Source organism: Martes martes (assembly GCF_963455335.1).
Source record: "Martes martes genome assembly, chromosome: 2".
Taxonomy (NCBI): domain Eukaryota; kingdom Metazoa; phylum Chordata; class Mammalia; order Carnivora; family Mustelidae; genus Martes; species Martes martes.
In genome coordinates, this window is record NC_137889.1 from 148,609,102 (window position 1) to 148,634,473 (window position 25,372).

At 41.0% G+C, this 25,372-nt stretch overlaps 1 protein-coding gene across 2 annotated transcripts in view; it reads right to left on the bottom strand.

Moving 5' to 3' along the window:
- BOD1L1 (biorientation of chromosomes in cell division 1 like 1) overlaps positions 1-25,372 on the bottom strand; it is a 54,560-nt gene that overhangs the window by 24,846 nt on the left and 4,342 nt on the right. For both annotated transcript variants that reach the window (XM_080796538.1, XM_080796537.1), the window contains exons 2-10: positions 22,601-22,725; positions 18,035-18,225; positions 16,682-17,296; positions 15,913-16,062; positions 13,400-13,566; positions 12,023-12,134; positions 11,248-11,386; positions 10,249-10,321; positions 1,685-7,790 (exon numbers count right to left, since the gene is read on the bottom strand). In XM_080796538.1, coding sequence (XP_080652664.1) covers positions 1,685-7,790; positions 10,249-10,321; positions 11,248-11,386; positions 12,023-12,134; positions 13,400-13,566; positions 15,913-16,062; positions 16,682-17,296; positions 18,035-18,225; positions 22,601-22,725 — 7,678 coding nt within the window. The remainder of the gene's footprint in view (positions 1-1,684; positions 7,791-10,248; positions 10,322-11,247; positions 11,387-12,022; positions 12,135-13,399; positions 13,567-15,912; positions 16,063-16,681; positions 17,297-18,034; positions 18,226-22,600; positions 22,726-25,372) is intronic.

A 25,372-nucleotide genomic window follows, 5' to 3' on the forward strand; every position in this document is an offset into this window, starting at 1 on the left:
ATATGGATGAAAAATCTTGGATGAAAGGCAGGGGTCATTTACTCATTTTGGGGAGTGAAAATGTTTCTTGCTGTTAAGACGGCTGCCCAGAAAGAATAACAAAAGATTATTTCTGGAGACATCACATTTCCAAATATTTTTCTACAGTGTTCTGTATCAAGTTTGGCCCTAAAAGAAAATATTCTGGGCCACTGATATATATTCTCAACAAAGAAAATGTTTATGAACAGACTCACTTTGTTGCTTCACTCTGACAGAGCAAAGCTGAAAATCAAATTAGGAAGCCATGAGGCAGACAAAAGGAAAATGGCATTTTCTCTGGTGGAGACTCAATCCTATCCCTGTTGTAGTCCTTTCTTTCTCTCTCCCTTGTCCCTCTGTGACTGTGGCTTCCAGTTCTTTCACCCACCCACACAGAAGCCTCCAGAGAAAATCCTTCCTTTCTCTAAGAGGCTGCAGGCTTTTCCTTGGTAAAACCTCTTCTGTTTTTTGCTCCTTCAGGGAAACAAAGGTGGGGAGAGGAAGGAGTAACAGACTGTAGCAAGGGTTAAGTCATAAAAATCTGCCAAGCATTCAATTTACCCAGGCTAAATTCAATGGAAAAATTTCAAGTTATTTCAACCCTTGGAACACTTCTTAACGGTGCCTTTCTTAAGTCCCTATAATGAACAGGACTCCGTCTATTGGCCTCAGCTTCCTGAGGCTGTATTTGATGACATTCAAGGTCTGTTCCAGTTTAAAAGTCCAGGACACCAAAATTTATACAGCCAGAGTAGAAAAGTCAACATCCCTGACCCCTTCAAGTCCCTCTGAGTTCTCAAAGATTCTAAGCACCTGCCACCAGAGTGTCACTGCCTACTTAAAATACAAGGCTGGATTCACAGCTGTTCCCCATTTTGAAGAGTTACCTTTGTATTCCCAGAGCCTAGCACAGTAGTAGCTGGCACGGAGTGTCCCAAGTTGTATGGCATAGTGAAAGACTGAGCCCAAAAGCTTACCCCTTTGAAAGTTATCAAGTATGTCTAGCAAGACTGACACTCTCTGAAGCCTGTCAGGAGGAAACATTTTTCTTTTCTTTCAAATTTCAAATCAGAAACTCATTTTACCTGAACAAAAAACTCAGTTAAAAAAAAAAAAAAAGTGCTTCCCTGATTTTAAGTAGCCAGCTGAACTGAACTGACATATACCACAAGACAATAGGACATCAGATGAAGACTGGAATGGTGTTTGTTACTATTGTCCCCATTTTACACAACAGAAAACTGAAGCTCAGAGGTAATTTTTTTCTAACAGGCCCCAAGGACTATGCAAGTTATTTAAACAATCAGAACCCATTTCCTCATTTGTAAAATGAGGGTGATAAAAAAATACTCATTTCGCAGGGCTGTTGTAAGGTAGTGTTCGTTGACTCACAAGAAACCCAAGGGTCAAAGGTTTAGCAACTTGCACATGGCTGGCTGACTTCCCCTCCCCCAGCTTCCTGCCTCCGCTTTCCTAGCACAGGAAAAATGGGTCTAAGGTTTTCAGTTTTTAAACCCAAGTTTCTAAGCTCAAATTTCCCATTTGAGAAGTTATTTTGTGACATTCTGGAACCAAAATCCCCTTTTGGAAGACTGTTTAAAATGTACTCTATAAGCAATCATCTTTGTAAGATGTTAAAATGTGCAATTACAGAGATTCTCACCTATGTCATGCAAATTTTCTTCAGGAGGAAACTTGAGGTCTGCCTCCTCCTGGGATGATTTCCTCATGCCATTACCATCTCCTGTTTTCTCACTGGACCCTTGAACTAGCCGTTTGCCATTGTGATCACCCTTTACAGTCAAGTCGTGCTCATAGTTTGAAGCAGACAGAGCTACATTGTAGGCAGCTGGAAGGACTAGCGCGTGGGAAGGGCCAATTTCTGATTCTTGGCCATTAATACATTCAGTGGTAGTGTTCACGGGGGCTGTGGGCCAGGACTGCTCAGGGGAGGACGGATCCACTGCAGTATCTCTGGCAGGTAGCACGTCATCGGTGTTCTTAGCACCAGGACTTACTGCTGGCAAGCAGCGGATCCCGAGGGAGGGGTCCTCAGCCATTGGACCCGCCCTTTGCTCTGGTCCCGCCAGATCCTCAGGAGAGTCCACTCCCCTCCGCAGATCCCTTCCTGCCCAACAGGTGCTATGGCCTGCAGTAGCCGCCTCCTGGCTCCCCCGTCTTCTCTGAACATCGCTCAGCCACACACTCCTCTCTGCCACATTTATGAGGCCCAAATTGCTCTCACTCTGTCCCTTCCCTACTAGTGGCACCTCGCAGGAACCGTCCCGCCTGCACCCCTCCTCCGATGCTTGTGCTGCTGGCGGGCCACCCGCAGCAGAGGGCTCATGGACTGCCACCCTGCGGCGCCCCTCCTCGGTGCCTGCCGCTCTGGCCCCTGCCGGCGGCCCAGGGTGCGGACAGCTGTTTGCGCACATCAGGCTGGGCCTCGGGGCCTCGCCCTTGCTCATCCTGTGAGCCGACGATTGCGCTTTCCCATCCACGCTACTCGCAGTCCGCGGGTTCTCATCCAGCCTGTCAAGGCCGGCGGGCGCCAGCACGCACTCAGCCGTGCTGGTGGAGATGATGGCGGCGTCACTCAAATCCTCCATCCTTGCCGCCCCAGGTGCCTCGTCGTCCTGCGGGAGAGCACCCATCATGACTGCTTCTCGGCCTTCGGAGGTGCTCGTGGAAATCATGGTGGTGTCGCTGATTTCCTCTGCTCGGGTGACGGAGGGCTGGACTTCCTCCTGAGGGGCGGCGCTGGACACGGGGCCCTCGCAGTCTTCTCCCGAACTGGTGGAGATGATGGCGCTCCCGTCTTTCTCTTCCAGACCCACAGTGGTGGGTCGCACCTTTTCGCTTTCGGCGAGGACGCCAGAAATAGAAGCCTCGCACTCCTCTGCTATGCTGGTGGAGATCAGCGCGCACTCGTCTTTCTCCTCCTTGCTGGTTGAAGCAAGAGGGCTCTCAACCGCTGTGGCCGCACTGGGCATGGGCCCCTCGAAGTCGTCGGTGCTCACTAGGCCAGGGTCCTGAGCGCTTTCTTCCATGGTGGCCACTGGCTGCTGACTTTCCGCACACGTGATGGTTGTGGCACTGGAAATGGGCACTTCGAACTCCTCCCCTATGCTCGTAGAAATCATGGCACACTCATCTTTCTCTTCATTTCTCATAGCAGGGAGCTGGCTCTCATCTCCTGACACTGCACTGGGCATGGGGGCCTCAAATTCCTCCATGTTTATTCTGGTGCCTTCCTTATTTTCTCCGGTTCTCAGCGCACTTGAATGACCTTCTTCCACGCCTGTAACTGTGCTTAACTGAGTGCTGTAGTCATGCGTGGTACTGGTGGAAATCATCAAGCCTTTGCCTGGACTTTTACCCTCAGCTAAGCAAGTTTGGTTGGTAACACTGTTACTGGCTGTACTAGCCATAAGGCCATCGCATTCTTCATTGTCCACTGAGGTGATGATACCTTCGTCTTCTTTTCCACTGGGTGATGTGTGACCAGCCTCACATTCTGGGACTGCCCTGGATGCAAGTACCTTGTAGCTGCCCCCCACCAGGCCGGTGGAAATTGTGGTATCATCTTTTTCTTTTCTGGTGAGCAAACTGTCACTCTGACCTGAAGCTGCACTAGTCATGGGACCCTCACCACCTTCGGGAACTGGTGCCACTTCACCCTTCCCTGAAGCCACGCTGGTTACACTGCTTTCTACAATCCCTTTTGCACTGAAGCAGATCTCCCTATGTTTCATGCCTTTCTCTGCACCACTCATGCTGTCAACATTGCTCTCGTTGGCATTGGTGATGGTGGCTCCAGCCTCTGCTCCCACGTGCCCTGCTGCGGTACCAATCTGACTGTCACCTTCTTCGGCACTTCCACAAATTGATACCCCTTCACTCTCCTCCTCTGTCCCAATGCAAGTGGATGCATGCCCAATTTCATTTCCCCTTCCAGTACTGGTCACCACCCCTTCACCTTCCTCATCCTCCTCTTTTGCACCGGTGCTCGTTACAATTCCTTCATCATCACATGGCCCAGCAGCAACGGATGGTACGTTAGTTGCTTCTTTGGCTACTGTGCTGTCCATTGCACTCTCTCCGTTGTCTTCTGATTCAGAACTTAGAGGAAAGCCCTCACTGCCCTCTTCTGAACCTGTGCAGCTCCCTAGCCCTTCTCCATCTTCTTCTGTTATCCCTGTGCTGGTGACGGCACTTTCGCCTTCTGCCCCGTCATTCACAGAAGCATTTCCTTCCTGGGGGGCACTGGTTCCTGGTGGTGTGTCCTTACTGACAAGGGCCACAGCTGCGCCTGTAACCACATGCTCTTCCTGTCGTTTGGCGCCTGTTACTGGGCACATAATAGAGATAGCACTTCTCCTTTCTGCTCCGGTGCATGTCACAGTTCCCTCAGTTTCTTTTTTGGGGCCCATTCTCATCAGATTTCTCTGGAATCCATCCACCTCTTCACTGCTTAAGGAGCCCTCCCTTATTTCTGTCCCAGCACTTGTCACCGCGCCATCACTTTCAACCTCACTAATAAAAGTAACAGTTCCTTCAGCCATTTCCGAGTCTGTACGTGAAGAACCATCACATTTTTCTTCAGAGCCGGCACTGGTGACAGCATCATCCTTCTCTTCTGTCACACCACTGTTGACATCATCTTCAACCGTGACTTCGTGAGCAGTCACAGGGCCCACTACTCTTTCTTCAAATTCAGCCATAGCACACTCTCCACTTTCTCCCTCCTTGGTGCTTGTGAGGAAGGTTTCACTTTCAGCAAATCCTTCTGTGACAACGCCTCCGCCTTCTTCCGCTGCAGCAAAAACCGTGCATTCACTGGCTTCTGCCCCAGTGTGAAGAGGATTGTTTTTAGAGCATGCACCTGTTATGAAGCCTTCATCTGCCTCAATGCTTGTGCAGGGCACAGCCACCTCACCCTCTCCTGTTTCTGAGGAAGTGGTCGTGGCATCCCCTGCCTTTACTGTATTTAGGGGAATACCTTCGTCCTTCCTTGCAGTGCTAGTGGCAAAAGAAGTCTTTTCTGCTCTGCCAGATCCGGTTGTGCCATCAGCAGTTTCTCCATTCCTTTGCTGTAAAACTGAGGAAGCAGCGTTACTTCCAGCACTGGTGTCGACCTCACTACTTTCAGTCCTTCCTTCGACCACAACTGATTTGTTTTCCATTTCACCTGGGCCACTACTACACTTAAGTTTGACGGTCTCAGCATCTTTTTCTGTTCTCATGCCTACCACAGGGTCAACAGTGATGCCATGCTTTTTGCCATTTTCTAGTACTGCTCTTGTTGTCTGCTTTGCACTGGGCTCTGTGTTGAAGTCACTTTCTTTTCTGGCCATGTCCATAAAGCTGCCTTCTTTGTGTGCATTCTCATTTTCTGTATTCACATCCATTAACTTGCTACCAACAGGCACAATTACTCTTCCTTGTTTAGTGTGCAGCACAGCAGGCTGGAAACCTTCTGGAATGTGTCTTCTGCTATCCATGCTTGCTTTTGCCAGCGTATCTACTGTGGAAACTGCCCCACTTTCTTTGCTGTCACTTGTCCTAGGGACTTCTGATTCCCTAAGAGTCAAACTTTGGTTAGGAATATCAGAGTGCTCTACAAGGGAAGTGCTGGCTGTGCCACCTTCTAAAACAGTTCTTTTGTCAATCAAAGGACTTACATCTGCATCACAAGATTCTTTCTGAGGGATCACAGTTACTGAACTTAAGGACGGTGAAGGATCTAAATTTGGGGAATGCTCACGACCAGCATTTCCTTGAGCAACATGTTCTTCAGTGAGTCTGGTTGTGTTTTTAAAATTCTTCTGTGTCCTATCATTTTCTGATGGGGCTTGTGACAACAGTCTATGACAAGTTTCAGAGTCTGTATTTGTTTCATGAGTTCCCTGTTGAATGGGTTCTTTTTCCCCAGGATTCAGTTTGGACACAGCACTTTGGATATGCACTTTCTTGGTAAGGGTGCCTTTATGGTCAGCGTGCTTTTCAGAATTAACAACTCCTGTTCCACGTCCTGATTTACAGGCTGGAGCTGCTGTTTTTGAATCTACTGTGGAAGTTCTTAATTCATCCTTTAGAACGATATTGGTTTTTTGTTTCATAACATTTTCAGAGTCACTGCCTTGCTGAGAACTATTACTGCTGCCATCTTGAGTTTTAGATACTTCAAATACATTTTCAACAGATGGCTCAGAATCAATTTCCATTGGCTCTTGTTCAGGCATTACTGTGGTATCACTGCTCTTTTTTGGTTTCTGAACAGAGGAACTATTGGGAGTGCTCAAGGAGTTTGCTGCTGGTTTTTCTTCTCCTTTGGTCATTTCTTGGGATAAGCTTCCTCTTCGGTTTTCACACAACCTTCTACTTAATTTCTTTTCCAAAACTGAACTATTCCCTCTGGCCTTTTCATGATTACTGTCAACTTCTTTACCATCCTTGTCATCTGATTTATTTTCTTCCTTCTTTTTCATTTCCTTACTACCATGCTTTAAGGTTCTGCTTTTATGCCCATCTGATAACTTTCTCTCAGGTCTGGAGGAGCCTGAATCCTTATCAGCCTTGTATTTCTCCTTTGCTAATGGTAACTTGGTTCTGTGACTAGAATCCTTCTGTGTACCATGTGCTGAGGAAGTGGCACTGTCCAATACAACTTCGACACCAATTTCCTCAGAAGCTTTGTCTTCAACTTTAGACTTCCGCTGTCTATCTGCGTCGATTTCTTCTGTGTTCTTCTCCTTATCTGGTTTTGGAGTGGCCACCTGTTTTGTGACACTTTCTTGTAATTCCGTTTCAACTACTTTTAACTGTTTGCCTTGACTTTTTGGTTTAGACTTTAACATAAGTTTCTCTTCTAGTAAGCTCTTTGTTCTTCGCTTCTCCTTGTGAACCACCTCTTCTGGTTTTGAATTGCCATCTAAATTAGTTGAGTCTGTATCACACTTATCCTCTGAATAACTTTCACTTCTTCTCTGTAATGCGATTCCATGTTGCTTAGAACTCAGAGAATCTTTCTGAATTTTAGAATCACTTGATCTTCTTGATTTGTGCTCTGCCTTAGTCTTGTCGGCTGATATGTGCCTCTCTTTTTTGTTGTTTTCTTTACGAACATTCTCATCTGTTTTTATAATATATTCAGAAACTGGCTTTCCATCTTTGCCTAAAACTGATAACTTCCTTTCATTCTTATGTTTACTTTTTCGTTCAGTTTTTTCATCTGAAGAAAGTTTTGTTTGTTGATTTTGCTTTTGAATATTTTCATCCATTTTTAAACATTTCTCTGAAGAATGAAGCTCAGTCTCATCACCTGTTTTATGCATACAGTCACCTTTATATTTATGTTTTGTAGATAATTTGTCTTCTGACAGAGTCTTGTCTTTTTCAGGCTTTTCCTTGGAAGATTTTGTCTCTTTCTTAGGTAGGCTTTTCACATGTGCTGTTTCAGAATCGTCCTTTTTTAGATGCTTTTCATTTTTAAGTGTGCTTTTCTGTTTCTGGGGCTCTTCTGTGCCAATTTCTGACCGTTCTGCTTGCCTTTTCCCATCTCTTGTATCAGGCTCTTCCTGTGCCCCTTCCACCACAATAGGGGTAGACGTGCGTCTTTTATGTTCTCTTTCTATTTTGGATTCATTTTTGTTTTCATCAGCTGAATGAAAAGATTCTGAAAGTCTCCGGGCAGGTTTACTTAGTTCACTTTTTGCATGAACATGCTTCAGATCCTTTGAAGAAGATACCTTTTCCTTTTCACAATGCTGTAAGAAAATAAAAGTTAAAATATGAGCAATACTAAAATTGACTTTTATATTTAAACTTAACATTTGGGTACACTGGATATGCTGAACGTTGTCATGTGTGACATGCCACTTAATCTCAGCCAGCAGCCTGTGGTAGGTATGGATAACCTCATTTTATGCACCAGGAAACTGAAGGTCAGAGTGGCTCCATAACTTGATACCCAGGCAACAAGTTGAGAGGATTTCATTCTCGGTTGAGGACTCTTCCCACTACATCACAGACATCCGTGCACAATTAGTTATTTCTCCTAAGATCTGTCCATGCATTTGGGAGGCCTTTAACTTCAAATTATTAAAACTCGCTAATACCCAGTAGCCATTAATAAATATAAGCTGCACAAATGACAGTCCGATATTCTTTTTAGTCCCAAAACATATCTGACAATGAAGATAATTAAAAATTTTATACTGAAATAAATAAAGGTTTCCTAACATTTTAATTTAGGAGCCTGAATTATTTATGGAAACCTCATGAATCCAGGCTACTTGTAGGACATTTTACTTAGGAAGTTTCAAATGCACATGGTAACTCACTGTAACACTAACCATATCACATATAAAGCATGTGTATTTTTTTTTAAATATTTTATTTATTTATTTGACAGACAGAGATCACAAGTAGGCAGAGAGGCAGGCAGAGAGAGGAGGAAGCAGGCTCCCCGCTGAGCAGAGAGCCCGATGCGGGGCTCGATCCCAGGATCCTGAGATCATGACCTGAGCCAAAGGCAGAAGCTTTAACCCACTGAGCCACCCAGGCACCCCAAGCATGTGTATGTTCATGTAACCAAAGGAAGACACTGATGGACAAGCACATCTGACCCTCCTCCCAGCCCCAAGGTATGGCACTGAGGAGATTATTAGTATTAATGAATGAAATATACTTTAGTATAGTCTCACTACTACCTTAATTATTCTTATTCAGATAATGGGGTGAAGTTCTCAGAAAGATTTCTGTGTCTCTGGGTCAGTTTATCACTGTACTGTCTTAGCATTTAACACAAAGATTAATGAAATTCTACTAACTCAGGGAGTAGGGCATAGTGAAATCTTAAAAAAAACACTTTAAAATTCATGAAAGAAAGAACAGGGATTTTATCAACCCAATTTTATAGTAGTTCCGACCAATTAACATGAATAAAATTTTATGAGATACTTTTTCAAAGAAATGCATCACAAAATGAAGCTAAATATTTTAAAGTACGCCATTTAAACATCAGGATATACTCATAAATACACCTGTAATTTCTAAATAAAGAAATGAAGATTATTTATTGGCTACGAACAAATAATCTTTAAATTATTAGTTTTCCCTAACATAGTTAGGGTTTAGGGGCACCTGGCTGGCTCAGTTGGTAGAGCATGTGACTCTTGATTTCAGGGTCATGAGTCTGAGCCCCAGGTTAGGTGTGGAGCTTACTCAAAAAAAAAAAAAAAAAAAAGTTTGGCTTCAGAATTATATATATGGCAGGGTAAATAAGGATTTAAATCCAGTGAAAGTAAAAGTTTACCCTAAGAAAATAATCCAAATATTCATTGAACATAATTTTTACTATTTCAATTGATCAGATCTTGTAAGTAATCTAAGTGCTCAACTGTAAGGACATGCTTAAATCATGGTATGTCTATTCAATAAAACACCATGCAATCATTAAATATAATTTAATGATTGCATGGTGTTTGCATGTCTATTCAATAAAACACCATGCAATCATTAAATATAATAATCAGAAGCTTACAAAGTAACATGAGTTGAGTAAGAGGGAATGTTAAAATCATTTTGCAAGATTATATCCACTCTACAAAGTTACATACATTTATGTATGAAGAGCGTATGAGAATGAAATGGATGGTCCGCTATGGTGGGGGGATTTGAGAGTCCTCCCCTTTCTTTCTTTCTTTTTTTTTTTTTAAAGATTTTATTTATTTATTTGAGAAAGAGAGAGTGAACAAGAGAGAGGGAGCATGAGTAGGGGGAGGGGTAGAGGGAGAATAGACTCCCCACTTAGCAGGATCCCAATGTGGGGCTGATATTGGGACTCAGATCATGACCTGGGTGGAAGGTAGACGTTTAAACTATGGAGCCACCCAGGCGCCAACCCCCCCCCCCTTTCTCTTATTATCATTACTGGCAATTTTGTTATTGTCAATATAAGAAATAGGGGTGGGGAGTTAGGGGTGAGGGAAAGGAAAGTAGGAAAAAGTAGCTGTTAACTAAATAAAAGATTACATGAATCAACTAGTTAAAATGAGGAATTCAGGCCATAGTAGAATGGGAGTTCAAGATTGCTAAAGATGAGGGATTTTTTATTTAACTTGGAAAAGAGCAAACTGAATTTCTAAGTTTTACTCCAAAGGATTGAATGGCCTATATATAACAAAAGAGAATTTAAAATAGGTTTTATTAATTAAGACACACCTCACTTGTCTTGAGAGTTTCTTTAGAATCTTCTTCAGACTGTGGTTTCTTTTTAGAATTCTCTTCAACATTCCTAAGTAGGAGGGAAGAGTCATACATTAACTTGATTTGAATCAAATATAAGTGTTTTTCAGGAAGGTTAAAAAAAAAAAAAAGCTTCGTTTTTCTTTATTATAAACACTTGATCCAAAAATGAAGCCTCCCTGCATTTCAGTTTAATTCCTATCTTAGTCAACAGAAGAAAACATAATCCCCAGTGTGACTAACTTACTCTTGGCAAGGAAAGTATACTTGAAAAAAAATTCCTAATTTGTTGCTTGAAAATGAATACTTTATTGGCTATAATTACATTTCAAACGTCTTACCATCATTTGAGTAAATACGGTAGTCGTATTTATTCAGATCAATAGTAATGAGGTACAATAAGAAAACTAAGAGCTGACTCCTCTGAGTTCTGCAGATTATTGATTCTGCTACCTTGAAGTCTGTGATAAATGTCCATTAATTGCAACCTGGTCATAGCTTATGGCTCCAAGGACTTCAGAGTCACTTTCAGAGTCTCTTCAGCTTTCTAATTCTTATAGAATTAACTATGATAACACAATGATAAGTAAGAATTTGGTTCAGCCCTCTGGATTATGGGGAGATGCATGAATACCATTGAAGAGAATGCCTAGCAAGCCTGGAAAATGCATGCAGTCACTGTAAATAAGAGGTTATTGAATGTCCACAGTGGAGATATTTCCTGAGATTCTAGAGGGGCTATGAACTTTGAAATTCTAGAAACAACTGTTTATGCATCAAGAAACACTATTTTGAAATATAGATATTAACACAATGAATTATGCGACAAGAAGTGAAACCCTTTGGTTTTCATAAACATGTGATAATGATACACACATTCAAGGTATGGCTCTTTATTAACCCTGTCAATGCCTCTCTTCTGAAAGCATGCCGGGGGGATGTTACCATAGGAATGCTGCCAGATAAAATATGTACCTCGAATCTTTCTTTCTTTTTTTGCTTAAGGCTACTTTCTTCTCTAAAACTTTCCGTTCTTTAAGGACTTCTTTAATTCTGGGGGTTTTAGGTTCCACACTCTTTGCTGATGATTCTTCTAAATCCACACTATTTTTGCCTAGGAAAGAAACAATCAATAAACTGTATTTCAGAACAGCGTTTATAAACAACATTAGTATTTCTTTTTCATTAAGATTTTCTAATTACTGTAAAAAGGCTAGATAGCTTTAATATCCTTAAGTTATGCTGGGATAAAAAACTATTTTAGATGGAGGAGACTTACCTTTTTAATTGCAAATGTATATATGTTTTTGTATATTATACAGGATCACTGCCCAGAGTAAGTTCAGTCTGGGTCAATGAAATATTCCAGATAAATGTCTGACACTTTAAACATAAAGCATTGATTACTTCTACTGATATCACCATCAAGGCTTGATTACTCATGGGTTAACAATTCATTTTCCAGAGATAATTCATTCCACAATCAAAGGAAAGTAAATTGCTAAAATGTAAGTTGTATAAGCTGGCACCCGACAGAATGTTTAGACACAGAAATATGATTTAAAAAGTTATTCAACACGTCAGATTAAAAAGGGAAATCTCCCATACCTGAAAATAGATTAATTTTTAACACAGTTTTTTGAGATGTAATTTAGATTATATTTTATAATCATCTCATAAGTAATATGGATATCTAAAATTAATGAAGTATGTAAGACATTTAAAATATTAAAGTTAACACTTCCTATACCTTGATTCTTAGCTTTTGAAGACTTTGTCTTTTCAGCTTTCTGCTTTCGTTTTTCTTCAAGTTTCTCTCTATTAATTTGCCTTCTTAAAAGTCTCTCTTCTTTCTCTTTAGCCTAAAACCACAAAATAGTCACAATTATCCTAATTATGAGGAAAAAGCAAAAACACTGAAAAAAAATGTTTGCCCTTCAGATGTTCTTACAAAATAAGGGGCTTTGCAATGCTGCATATTCATCATACCATTTGGAAGCTACCAGAAGAATAAGAGACAGATGTGAAAATTTTTTATTACTCTTTCAGATTGCCATTAGTTTAAAGAATGGGAAAGGTATCATTTTGGGAAACGGTGATTTAATAAACCAGTTAGTTTAACTAAAAGGAGGGCTGTGAGGGGCCACTGGGTGGCTCAGTCAGTTAAGCATCCAACTCTGGATTTTAGCTCAGGTCATAATCTCAGAATTGTGAGACTAAGCCCCATGTGGGGCTCTGCGCTGGGGCATGGAGCCTACTTAAGATTCTCTCTGTGTGTCTCCCTCTGCCCCCTGCCCCACTGCTCACTCTTTCTCTCAAAAAAAAAAAGCTAGAAATTATGTATGAACATCAAGTATACATAGGCAAATATATCATAATTTAAAAAAATTATTCTAAAGGAGAAAGTTGTGCAGATTTAAGAGGCAAGCTAGTCCTACAACAAATACAACTGGCTGGTTATGTTCTTGGAACCCAGGTTTTAAATGTGGGACTTTCTGCTTTTCTATTTAAAAAAGCCAAGAATCCAGTTATTGTGGGTTACTCCCACCACCCCATTCCCACTCAGAACTCAAAAGTCTCAAAGTGCCAAAATCCTAGGTATAGGCATAAATCCTGATGAAGCCAGTTTCTCAAGAGATAAGCCATTATTAGCATTCCTACTTCTTTCAAATAATTTTTCTGTGCAGTATTTCCTTACTCTAAAATGTGTAATTCCGTATTTTAATGTTTCTAAAACTGTTAAGTCATCTTAAAACAGATGTACACATATGATGAAGTGGCAATCTTTTTCTTTAAGAAGCTGTTAATAAGCCAAACACCCCCATCTTTAACTAGAAAATATGCAGACTGTATCCCCTCTTCATATCATACTGATGGCTACACATCCTCTTTGTATGGCTCGATCCACGCTGGATTCAAACATGTCCATACTGTGAAGCATTGTTACCAAGTTCTCACTATTGATCAAGACACAAAGACCCATATTCCATATTTATGTCTGTACTGCCTCATTAAATGACAGGTTCCTGAAGGCAGAACTGACATGTCAGTTTGGTGTGCTGTCCAGTACTCTGCACACAGACCAGTCAAACAGGTTAAAATAGCAACAGATCTAGTCTGAACTTACAATCGACTGGCGCCGTTGTTCTACAGTAAGCTCATCATCGGAATCACTGTAATACTTTGAGTAAAGATACGGTTTGTGAACATAAGCGTGCCGTACACTTTTTGCTTTTCCTTCACTGGGATCACTGGTTTGAGTTTTTGTTTTGTTCTGCTTGTTCTTCTCCTCATCTGGAAGAAAGCCAACAGAAAAAGGAGTGCTTCTGTGAATGACCAATAAAATTAACACTATGCTTGATCAACATCAAGTGGCAAAACAGTACCAATGTCGTTCAAGTACATCTGAGGTCCAACAGGAAATATCAGTAAGCAAAAAATCAGAAATAAACATTTTAATGGCTGTAATCCAAATCTTAATTTATTTCTTACAATTAACTTCTCACACATAAAGAAAGCAAAGAAAAATCAGACCTTATCGCTATTTATGGTTCCTTGACAAATAGTTAATTCTCATTTGTAGATCAGTGGACCTGGTATGAATATTTTACCACCGTAAAACTGAATAAATTTACTTGAAGCCACATTTTAAAGTGGGCTTGAAATTCTTTTTTTTAATTTGAGATTTTAATGATACAAGAGTCCCTACACAAGAGGCCCTACACAAAGTATATACTAAAACTCCTCTACCTTGGGGCGCCTGGGTGGCTCAGTTGGTTAAGTATCTGACTTTAGCTCAGGTCATGATCTCAGGGTCCTGTGATTAAGCCCAGAGTTGGGCTCCCTGCTCAGTATGGAGTCTGCTTCTCACTCTCCCTTTGCTCCTCCCCCTGTTTATGCTCTTTCTCCCAAATCAATAAACAAAATTAAAATAAATAATAATAAAACACCTCTACCCTAGGAAGATGGGTATGTTGCTCCATGACACAGTCAAGTAGAACACCTGTAAACAAGGTTTTCATTTCCTACCACTTAGTACTTTAAAAATAATCACCTTCTTACTTTTTAGATCTCATACATAGAAAACCAGGAGTCCTGTCTAGGAAAAAACTTGAAGAGCCCCAAAAAAACACCCAGAATGAGAATTTTAGTCAGCTTCAGGAAGTGGGGTGCTCACAGGATGAGTAGCATTCATCATCCTATATAAAGCCTACAGAACTGACCTCATGAAGAGGTATGAAAAGTGGCTGAATTCTGATGTTGCTTTTTGAGCTGGTCATCCTGGGGCTACTAAGAATGCAAAATGGGAGAGACTGAAAAATACATCTGTGGAATTAAGAGCATCTACTTTTTCTCCTCTAGGATTTTCTCTTTACAGTGTTTTATCCAAAAGCCAACAGCAAATTTACAAGATGCTACTTACAAATAGTTGCAAATATTTGATTTTTCAAAAAGGTCATAAGCAGAACTTAATCATGTGATACAGAGCCACACAAAATGTTGGTCAGAAGCGCAGACTCAGGTTTGAAACTGGACCTGGAGCTCAACAGCTGCGTGACCCTGGACAGGAACCCTTCTCTTGGTAACTTTGTTTCCTCACTTGGACCTACTTCCCAGGGCTGTTGTGAGGATTATAAAAGCTAGTACACACAGGAATGTGAGAAGTTAACACAATGACTAGAATACAGTAAGTGCTTAATAAGGGTTAACTGAAAAACAAACTGTAAAGAGAAGTATGGTCGTGTCCTGGGACAAGGCATGACTGTGGTCTAGCTTCTGGGAGGTGATCTCTGAGTCTCTGGAATGTCGTGTCTGACAGGTGTTTCTGTTTGCTTGGGGCTCTTGGGTCAAATTAAATCATATCACAGTATGATCTGGGTTGGAAGATTTGGGCCATGAGGTATCAGCCTGACTTTCAGAGAGGCTGGGGACTGAGATCAGACACTATGTCTACATGATGGAGCCCGAACAAAAACTTTGGACATCAAGGCTTATGTGAGTTTCCCTAGTTGGCGATTAGCCATACATATTGTCTGACATCAATGGCAGGAAAGTAATGCTCTCCATAACTCTACAGGAAAGTAATGGCCTCCATAAAAGGCCAACTGGAAGCTCAATGTTTGGAACTTTCTTGGACTCTGACCTATATGCCTGTTCCTCGGCTGATTTTAATGTGTGTCCCTCAGCTGCAACAAACCATAACCATAAAGTTTAAAGCTTTCAGTGAGTCCTTCTAGAGAATTATCAAACCTAAGGGTGGGCTTAGGGATCCCAAATTTGCAACTGGTGTCAGAAGTAAGGGCAATCTTGTGGACTGTGTTCCCTTAACATCACCTGTACAAACCCAGACACATACACTCACACATATACAGCATCTTCATGTACACTGTCTCATCTACACCTTCTAATAAACCTGAGGAATGGAGTTAAAAGGTGGGAGTACCAAGGCTTGTTGAGTAACTTACCAAGCTTGCTCAGACAGACAACCTCGGAGCTGGGACTCAGAAACAAATCTTCCAACTACAAAGTCCCATGCTCTTGCCACTATACCACACTGTCTTTCACGAAACAGCCATCTGAATATACAAATAATGCTCCACGGGAAGCTTCACAGAGGCATTATTAAATAAAATGCTTTACCATCTGATGTAATCTCTCCTTCTTCCATGCTATCAGACATTAGAACTTCCTCCTCGGTATCTTCTTCAAAAGAGGAAAGGTCACTGGTATGGACGGAGCTAACTGTGATGTCTGTAAGTCCATCCACATCAGAATCTATCAAAGAGCAATCTTCAAGAGGGAAACAAAACATGAAGATAAATCACGTTGTTACAAAAACATATTCAGCACCCAATTCCTAAATTACATCTATAATTCCTGCATTAAATACATGTCAAAGATCTTCAACTTTAGAAATAAAAATCTCTCAAAAAAAAGAAAGAAAAAAAAAAAGAAATAGAAATCTCTCATCATTTGTAACCAGTATCAAGGTAGAGGTGTTTTGAGAAAATACAAAAGCAAACTAGTATTCTGTAAAAATAACTACTAATTTATGATGTAAATGACATATACAAAAGGCAAATATTAAGAAAGTGAATTATTTACTAATATTTTAAAGATTAGGATATATACTATGAATTAAGTTGCTTGGAATAATGTATGTGCATAAATTACAAGTTAAATTATAAGGTTTAGACCTTTTCTCTTCATATACTTTGTGAGTTGGTACAATGGCATGGAAAATATACAAATGTTTATTCTTCATTTTTTAGCAAAGGGGATATGACTTTTTAGGCTTTTGAAACAGTTGAAATAGTTACTAAAATCTGAAGGCAAATTTGACACCTCGTCCCCGATGGACACTTTCTGATGTGTAAACAGTTGTAGATTTTTGCAAGTTTTTATATACCTTCTTTTGTCCCTTCAATGGTTTTAGGTTTATTACTGTTCTTTTCTGAAGGGAGTTTTGAACATTCTATTTCTTTTTCCTTTGTTTGTTTTTCCTCTTTTACTTTTTGTAGGTCCTCATTCCTTTTGGAGTGATCAAATTTCTTTTCAGTCTTTTCCTTCTTTTCTTTCTTTCTTTCTCCTTTGTCATTGCTCTCTGGCTTCTTTTCACCTTTGTCTGTTGATTTGTTCTTTTGGTCACTGCTTTCCTGTTGAACATCCTTATTCAGCAGAACTGAATTATTGCTCTCTTTCGTGTGATTTTTAATTTCTTCAATTGGACAAGGGAGATCAGTAAATTCTTCAGGCTTGGGAGCTGTCTCTTGTCCTTCCCCTGCAGAATCGGGTGTAGGTTTTTCTTTATCAGCTATGTCCTCTGAAGTTTTCTCTTTTTCAGTACTAGTGTCAATGCTTGGCTGAGAAGGGAGTTTTTTGGATACTCTCTCACTGGTCTTGGCATTTGACGTTTCTGTTGAAGCCCTGGCCGCACTGGCTTCTTGGTTAAGAGAAGTTATGGTTTCCAAGATTGACATGGCATCATTGGCTACATTAACGCTGGGTCCAGGAACTGGGACACCTTTGAGGGAAAGACAAGTGTTAAAAAAAATTATGCAGAGGCGCCTGGCTGGCTCATTTGGTTGAGTGCCCAACTCTTGATTTTGGCTCAGGTCCCAATCTCAGGATCGTGGGATTGAACCCTGTGTGGGGCTTTGCACTCAGCAGGGAGTCTGCTTGAGGATTCTCTCCCTGTCCCTCTGCCCCTCCCTGTGCTCGTGCACCTGCACTCTCTCTCTAAAATAAATAAATCCTTTAAAAAAAGAGAAAGAAAAAATTTATGCAGAAGGTAAGCCCCTCTGCTGAATTAACACTACAAGTCACTGCCATCTTTATAAGACACATATGCTATACACACCATTCATATTTCTTTAGATTTTTGGATACCAGTGTTAATACCTAGTACATTCTAAATTCTCTACTGTTCTAATACTGAATCACAGGAAAGCCACCATACTGAGAATAGTCTTAATTCTCTTTAGTTATTTTAATTATTCCCTCTACTGAAACACACATAAACACACACACACACACACACGCACACACACACTCTCAATACATTAGTAAAATGTCTATTATTTTGTGTTAATCTAAAAAAGAAACAGTCTGTCAGTTAAGGAATGTAGGTGATATTTAAAATAAATATAATTTCACTAGCATTGCCACAGAGACAGATGTTTTAAGGAACTACATATCCCTGACTTCATACTCGGTTCAAGAAGCAAAGCAATGGAACTGACCAAGAGGAAAAGCAAGGCACCTTGTGTAATGATGGAAGAGTCTGGTTTCTCATCGTCGGGGGCTGTGCTGCCACTTGCTTCCTCTTTGTGATTTAGTGTGGCCAAAAACTCATGCACAGCTTTCTCTACTTGAGGTCTGAATGTGTGGTTGATCTTTGGATCCACAACCTGAGAAATAATTCGGTCAATACCAGACTCCAACATTCCTGATCTGAAACATGAGAAAATTTTTACAGAAAGGTAAAAAACAATTCCAAATTATATGCATTAATTACTTTTAAGTAAACTGTATCTATTATATGTATGTGCAACCTTAAATTGCTCTGATCCACCCATCTTAATAATGGAAAGAATAGGCTGTGGGAAATATACCACACTACAAGAAAGTCGGTATGCTTTTTATCATTGGTATCACTAGTGGAAATACTAAAGCAGACAAAACAAAAAACAAACCCTTAAAAACTAGACACAACAGGGGCACTTGGGTGGCTCAGTCTTTAAGCATCTGCATTTGGCTCAGGTCATGATCTCAGGGTCCTGGGATTGAGCCCTGCATCGGGCTCCCTGCTTGGCGGGAGGCCTGCTTCTCCCTCTCCCACTCTCTTGCTTGTGTTCCCTCTCTTGCTGTCTCTCTGTCAAATAAATAAAAAAAATCTTTAAAAAAAAAAAAAGAAAACTAGACACAATAGTCTATCTAGAGTCCACACCTAACAGGTGATGCCTATCTTACTCCAACCCTGGCAGGGCATATGGGAATAAATGTTCACTAAAGCTGAATTCTGGGTATAAAATAAACCTATGTACTCCACAACTTTTTTTTTTTTAACAGAAAAATGTAAAACTTTTATAAGTATTAGGATCTTTAGGAAAACTGAAGAACACACAGAGTGTAATTTCATTAAAACTTACAAAAAAAGAAAGAAAACTTCAGAAACACATAAACAAAACTTAAGACTTCTGGCTTTCTTTTTATTATCTTCCTCTATAAAAACTGGTGATTTATTCATTCAACAATTATGTTACGAATGTCACTATGCTAGTCACTCTCCACTACAAATCAGACCTGGTCCCCGGCTGGCAGGAGAAATAGAAACAAACAATTAAAATACCAGATAGGGGGCACCTGGGTGGCTCAGTGGGTTAAAGCCTCTGCCTTCGGCTCAGGTCATGATCTCAGGGTCCTGGGATCGAGCCCCACATCCAGCTGTCTGCTCAGCAGGGAGCCTGCTTCCCCCTCTCTCTCTGTCTGCCTCTCTGCCTACTTGTGATCTCGCTCTCTGTCAAATAAATAAATAAAATCTTTAAAAAAAAAAAAATAAAATAAAATAAAATACCAGATAGGCATTACGACACACCATCTACTGTAGGGAAAGAGTGGAATAAAGAATTATTAGATATATTTAAGAACATTTGGGAATGTGTCAAAAGAGAAGACATTTGCACTGAGCCTTGATTTCCACAGAAGAGGAAGAAAGAGCTCAGAGAAATATACACTAGAGATACAGGAGCAAAGGGAACAACGAAGTCTGAAATGTGTAGAAAATCACAAAACCCTGAGTAAAATAAGAGGACAAACACTTTCTTTCTTTCTTTCTTTTTTTGAGAGAGAGAGAGAGAGAGCGCGAGAGTGCGAGAGAGAAGAGGACAAGGATTTTAAGAAATGTACCTAAAACGTGTTTCTTCCTTAAGACAAAACAAAACAAACCATCCAAGAAGCCAAAGTTTCCTGGAGAGTGCTGCAAGAGCAGGGTGCTGGTCCCTCCAGCCTCTAGGCCTCAGGCTCTCTCTGCAGAATGGGGGAGGTGTTTCTTCTTTTACATTACAATGCTATTTTTGAGTGCAGCTCAGTCTGGAGTAGAGGATGGATTTGATTTCCATTTCCTGAGGCACCTTGCAGCCTTGTGATACTATAATTCTACTTATGTGGGCCATAGAGAAAAATGAGTCAACACCGTATAAAGTAGGTAACCTGCTTTTTAAAGTTCTAAGATTTAAAAAAAAAAAAAAAAAAGCAAGTCCTGCAAACACTATTACATCTTAGAGGTGCCTTCAAAATGTAGCAGGTGGAAAAGAAAAGGACAAGCAATCTTAAAAATGTTTTAAGGCATAATACAAAGGCATTACATAAAAAATAAAACCCACCCACCCTAAAATTACTGCTGCAGCCTCTCTGCTTATATTCCAGGTCCTCGTCTACTTCAGTCTAGTCTTCCACCAAGGTCAGCTCTGATCTTAAAGCGGAGGTCAGTCCTGTGACCACACTGTGCTCACGTAAACCCACTAAGAGCATTGTGGGCTCTTAGTGGGCTCACTCAAGCGCAGTGTGGTCACATCTGCCTCACCTGAGAAGCCACAACCCTGTATCCATCCAAGGGCAGGCCAAAAGGCCAGCAGGTGGTATTTTTCCTGATTGAAGCTACTTCATTGTCTTCCTTTTAAATTGCTCAGTTAAGATCATTATTTAGAGCTAACTAGCATTTTAGAGTCTGCTGTTCAAATGAATGCATAAAAAGAATACTATTGAGTCAGAATAGCAATGATTAAGTTCAGCTATTTGAAATTGCTGAAATTAGATGGTTTTTGTTCTACAAAAATGGTAACTGTAGATGGTTCAAGCTAATGGTCAACTGAATATTCCTCAATGTCTTTGTATGAAAAACTCTTCGAAATTCTATTTATAGGGACTAGTCTCTCCCTACAACAGTAGTTGGACACAACTCTTTCTTTAAGGAAGCCTGAAAATGTTTTATAATCAGCAACACATGACTTTACTAATGGAATTTAAAAAGGAGAATATTTTATTTAAAAATAAATAACATGGCTAGAAGAAAATTAACAAATGTCCCAAGAAGAGCAATGACTAAGCTATCTAAGACACAGCTGTTTCCCTTGTTCTAAAATGTCTCTAGAAGCCAGTCACACTATAACAGTAACTATTAGTAGTCATGAGAACCCCTTACTGATGGGGTATAGCAACCCCTCACCAAACAAGAGCCTGTGAAAATGTCTTATATTGGTGCCCTAAGAGTTTTAAGTGCTTGATTTTACAGGAGCAAGAAAAGAGTAACTGAAAGCTTCCATCCTTTCTAGGTTTTGTATGCTAAGGAGTAAATGCAATACAAGGAAATCTGCCTTCCACTTTAGTCTCTCAATATATGAAAAAAAGAAAGCACCTCCCCTTCCAACCCATGAAAACTCTGTTTTTAAAGGTAGTAATCATTTGTGAAAAGGGTGAGAGCCCTCAGTAATCAGGAGTACTTGGTAGAAACAGTCAGTAGGCTTCTCCCCCTACTGTTCCCTTGAAAGCCTGGAAATAAGTACCCCCCCCCAGGCCCCGCCCCCAGCAAACCACGGCTGCCTCAGGTTTTCAGGAAAGGCTTTGGCTTCTCTCATCAGATCTTACTATGCAGCCCTCCCTGGCATCTTTTGATCTCTCCTAGGCTCTTTTATAGGTTCCTTAAACTTCCTATAAAATGTAGACAACAAAACTATTATTCTATTTCCCTCCTCTCTTCTGTGGTAGGAGATAGTAAGAGCCCCCAGGCTCCTGGTTTCTCATATTACTTGGACCTAAATAGGTCTTTGAGTCAGAGTAGGAAGTTCTGTGGGGTTTCTTGCAGGTAGAACTATCAATGGAGTACACACGCTATTAGGTTAGTGAGGTTCCTACAGGACAAGAGGGTATGAAAAGGTGGTAGGTAGAAAATGGATTTAACGGCTTGGAAGTCACATTTCATTCTAAAAGATGAGCTTGAACATAAATATTTGTCAAGAGAGGAAGACATGGTACTCTTTAAATAACTTAGTAACCCCTTGAGCAGGCTGCAGGGGTGATGAAGCAAAGATACAGGGTCGAGGTGTTCCTGTCTTGTCAAATATTTATATTCAAGAACAAGATAGTAAATCTTGTAAATCTTGTAAATCTGCTTTTTTGGGAACACCTTTTTTTTTTTTTTTTTTTTTTAGGTCCCTCTAAACATTCCAGTTCTTTTCATTCTCTTTATCTTATGTTTACCCAAAAGTGGCTCTGACAGGTCCAAACACACTTTCCTTCTTTTACTGGGTATATCATCACTAAAAACAGAGTTAAAAGTCATAGTAAAGTGCAAAAAAAAAGAGGGGGGGCTGGGAGTGCTGTATTAGAAGATACAAGATACAACCTCAAGACAGAGGCAATTATTTTAATTGCAATGATCTAGAATGTCTTTTTATTTGTCAAAGAGGAATAAAAAAGCCTGATCTTTTAGGGTCAAAAAAATAGTTGTGAATGAATGGTATAGCAATATTCTGGCACTTACCATCTATTAATATTCTACGCTAGGTTTTTGTTTTGTTTTTTTTAAGTCACATTGTCATCCTCTTTCTTCAGTTAGTTCCCCAGGTCTACAGGAGAAATCAGACTGCTAAAATTTATGGGGAATGTGAAGTGATAAGACAGGTCGCTCTAAAATTACACAGCATCACATATGCAACGGCCAATCAAACTTGACAAAATAACATCAGACTTCCATATAACATCCCTGCCTTCCACAGAGTAGATGGACATTGTCAAGCCTGCCCAGGGGCTGGACCCTTCTGAGACTTACTTGAGCACTTGCTGCCTAATATTGTTTCTTAGCTGGTTCTTATTGAGGTGGGGACTCCATGTATGAGTTGCCAAGTGGTTCGCAACAAAGTTGTCAACTCGCTGCCTCAGGTTCTGATAGGCAGGCTAGAGAGGGGAAAAAAAAAACACAAATGTTAAAAATCTCCAATGTTATATAATATCAGTATTTATAGCCTTAGGAATTTGAGTATTTTTAACAGTGTCAATGTGTTTTAGATTACCTTATCAAACTTAGTGGCAACTAAGTTTCTCAGCTTATGCCTATGCTGCTTTAGGATAATGTAGACATTCAAATACTGCTTACTTTGCCTAAGACAGGATGTTTGGAGATGGGAGGAACACAAAGAAGAAAGACATGTCTTATTTGTAGACAAGGGACTAGAAAATAAGACACAAATAAATATTAATGTTAGATGATTTGGAACAAACAAAGAGAGAAGAGCAAAGGAAGAAGTCTTTGCTGATAACATGGCATCTGAGTTGGACCTTCAAGGTTCCCCAACGCAGCTGGCAACTGGAAAGGTGGGCCTTGAACAAACAGCCAACAACAGAAGCAAAGAGCAACTGAATGAGAAAATGTGGGGTCAGGAGCATTTGGGGGCATCCAATTTGTCTGGATAAGAGAATATAAAAGGGCAGAGATAGGAGGTTGTAAACAGGTTGGGGCTGGGGGCTGGAGCACTTTGGGTACCTGTATAAGAAGTCTGGGATTGGGGCACCCCAGTGGCTCAGTGGGTTAAAGCCTCTGCCTTCGGCTTGGGTCATGATCCCAAGGTCCTGGGATCAAGTCCCGAATTGGGCTCTCTGCTCGGCGGGCAGCCTGCTTCCTCCTCTCTCTGCCTGCCTCTCTGCCTACTTGTGATCTCTGTCTGTCAAATGAATAAATAAAATCTTAAAAAAAAAAAAAAAGAAGTCTGGAATTATGGAGTTGAGGAGAGGAACTGACTGCACATGAGTAGAGTGATACGTGACAGCTGAGTTTTCTGATGATTAATCTTCCAACAGTGAGAGAGTAAAGAGACGTAAAATATACATAGGAAAGGATGCAGTAACTCCAGTGATGAAGGTCTGTACTGGGGTGGTAGAAATGGGCTGAAAGGCATGGAACCAAGAGAAGTTACAAAGGGGCAACACTAGAACTGGGCATTAAATTTGATGTAAGGTAGTGGTTCTCAACTGGGAGCAATTTCGCCCTCCACTTCCACCCCCAGGGGACACTGGATGATGTCTAGAGACATTTTTGGTTGTCACAGCTCAGGAAGCTGCTACTGGCATTCTGTGGGTAGAGGGTAGGGATGCTGCTGAATATCTTAGAGTGCAGAAGGGAACCCAGAACAACAAAGAATTATCTAGCCCAAAATGTCAACAGTGCTGAGGCTGAGAACCCCTAAGGTAAGGGAATCAGGAGAGAGGACACAGATTATGTCACTTCTTTGTCTTTTTCTTTTAAATATTGTATTTATTTATTTGACAGAGAGAGAGAGAGAGAGAACGAACACAAGCAGGGGAAACAGGAGAGGGAGAATCGGGCTTCCTGCTGAGCAGGGAGCAAAATGCGGGGGCTCGATCCCAGGACCCTGGGATCATGACCTAAGCCAAAGACAGATGCTTAACAGACTGAGCCAGGCAGGTACCCCATATTGTGTCACTTCTTAAAAGGACACTGCCTAGAAGGAATGTTTGCCCACCCCAGCAGGGCTGCACACTCCATTCCTAGAGGCTGTCCCCCCAACTCATGTTCTAACTTTCATGTGACTTTTAATGTACATGAGTTTGAGCATCTCTGAATGACTTTCAGCAACACTACAGCTTCATCTTCTGCCATTTGCTGCTCTCTTTATCCTTCAAAGCCTATACTCCTGTGATAAATTCTCATGCCTTTCAATCTTCTATACTTACCATTCCCTGTTTTCCATTTGGCAAACTTTTCACCTTCAGAGCTCAAGGGTAAGCTCTGTGATGTCATCCCAACACCCATAGTAGGCTCCCCTGGCTTTCCCCCATGTTCCTTCTATATATACCATCTTTCCAACAACTCTTGCACTGTAGGTGGTTGGGGCCAGCATTTATCTCTCCACTGAATGGAAGCCTCCTCCTCCCACTCCCTTAACCTTTGCTTTCACATAGTTTACAACATTGCTTGGCAGATAAGCAATTAAACTGCAGTTGTTAGAGGAGATGGCTAGATAACTATCTCCAGCACAGATGGTAAGGTTTCATTCCTTTGTGATGTCAGCTTATCCCTCCCCAAGTTCCAGACTTTTGCTGATACCTATTTTCTATCCTACAAGAAACACTCATGATCATTTCTCACACCCCCCTCCATTTATCCAACATCAATGGGAACTAAAACTAATTCTTTTCACCCAGTGATTCTAAAACATAATCCTTCCCACTGGGCTCAAACATCACAATGTATTTAGCCCTCTAGTGGCTCCACAGCAAGTTCCAATTTGAAGGACAACAGGTAATTCTCCCTGTTGCCACTCTCCTTCCAATAAAAAGCTTAGTGATTCCAGCAGTATCTTGGATTCCAACCTTCCTCTGAGATGCTCTCTCTTTTCTTTCTTTGCCAGTGCTCTCTGGTCAAAAGACCTGGAGTCATCCCTGACTCTCCCCAGCTTCACACCTCTGGCAAATTGTCATCATTAGCATTAAAATATAGTTGTAATCTGTCCAGACCCACCCCCTTCTACCACTCGGGTCCAAGGCACTCATCTCTTGTCTAGATTTGTCACTGATCTCCTGGTTT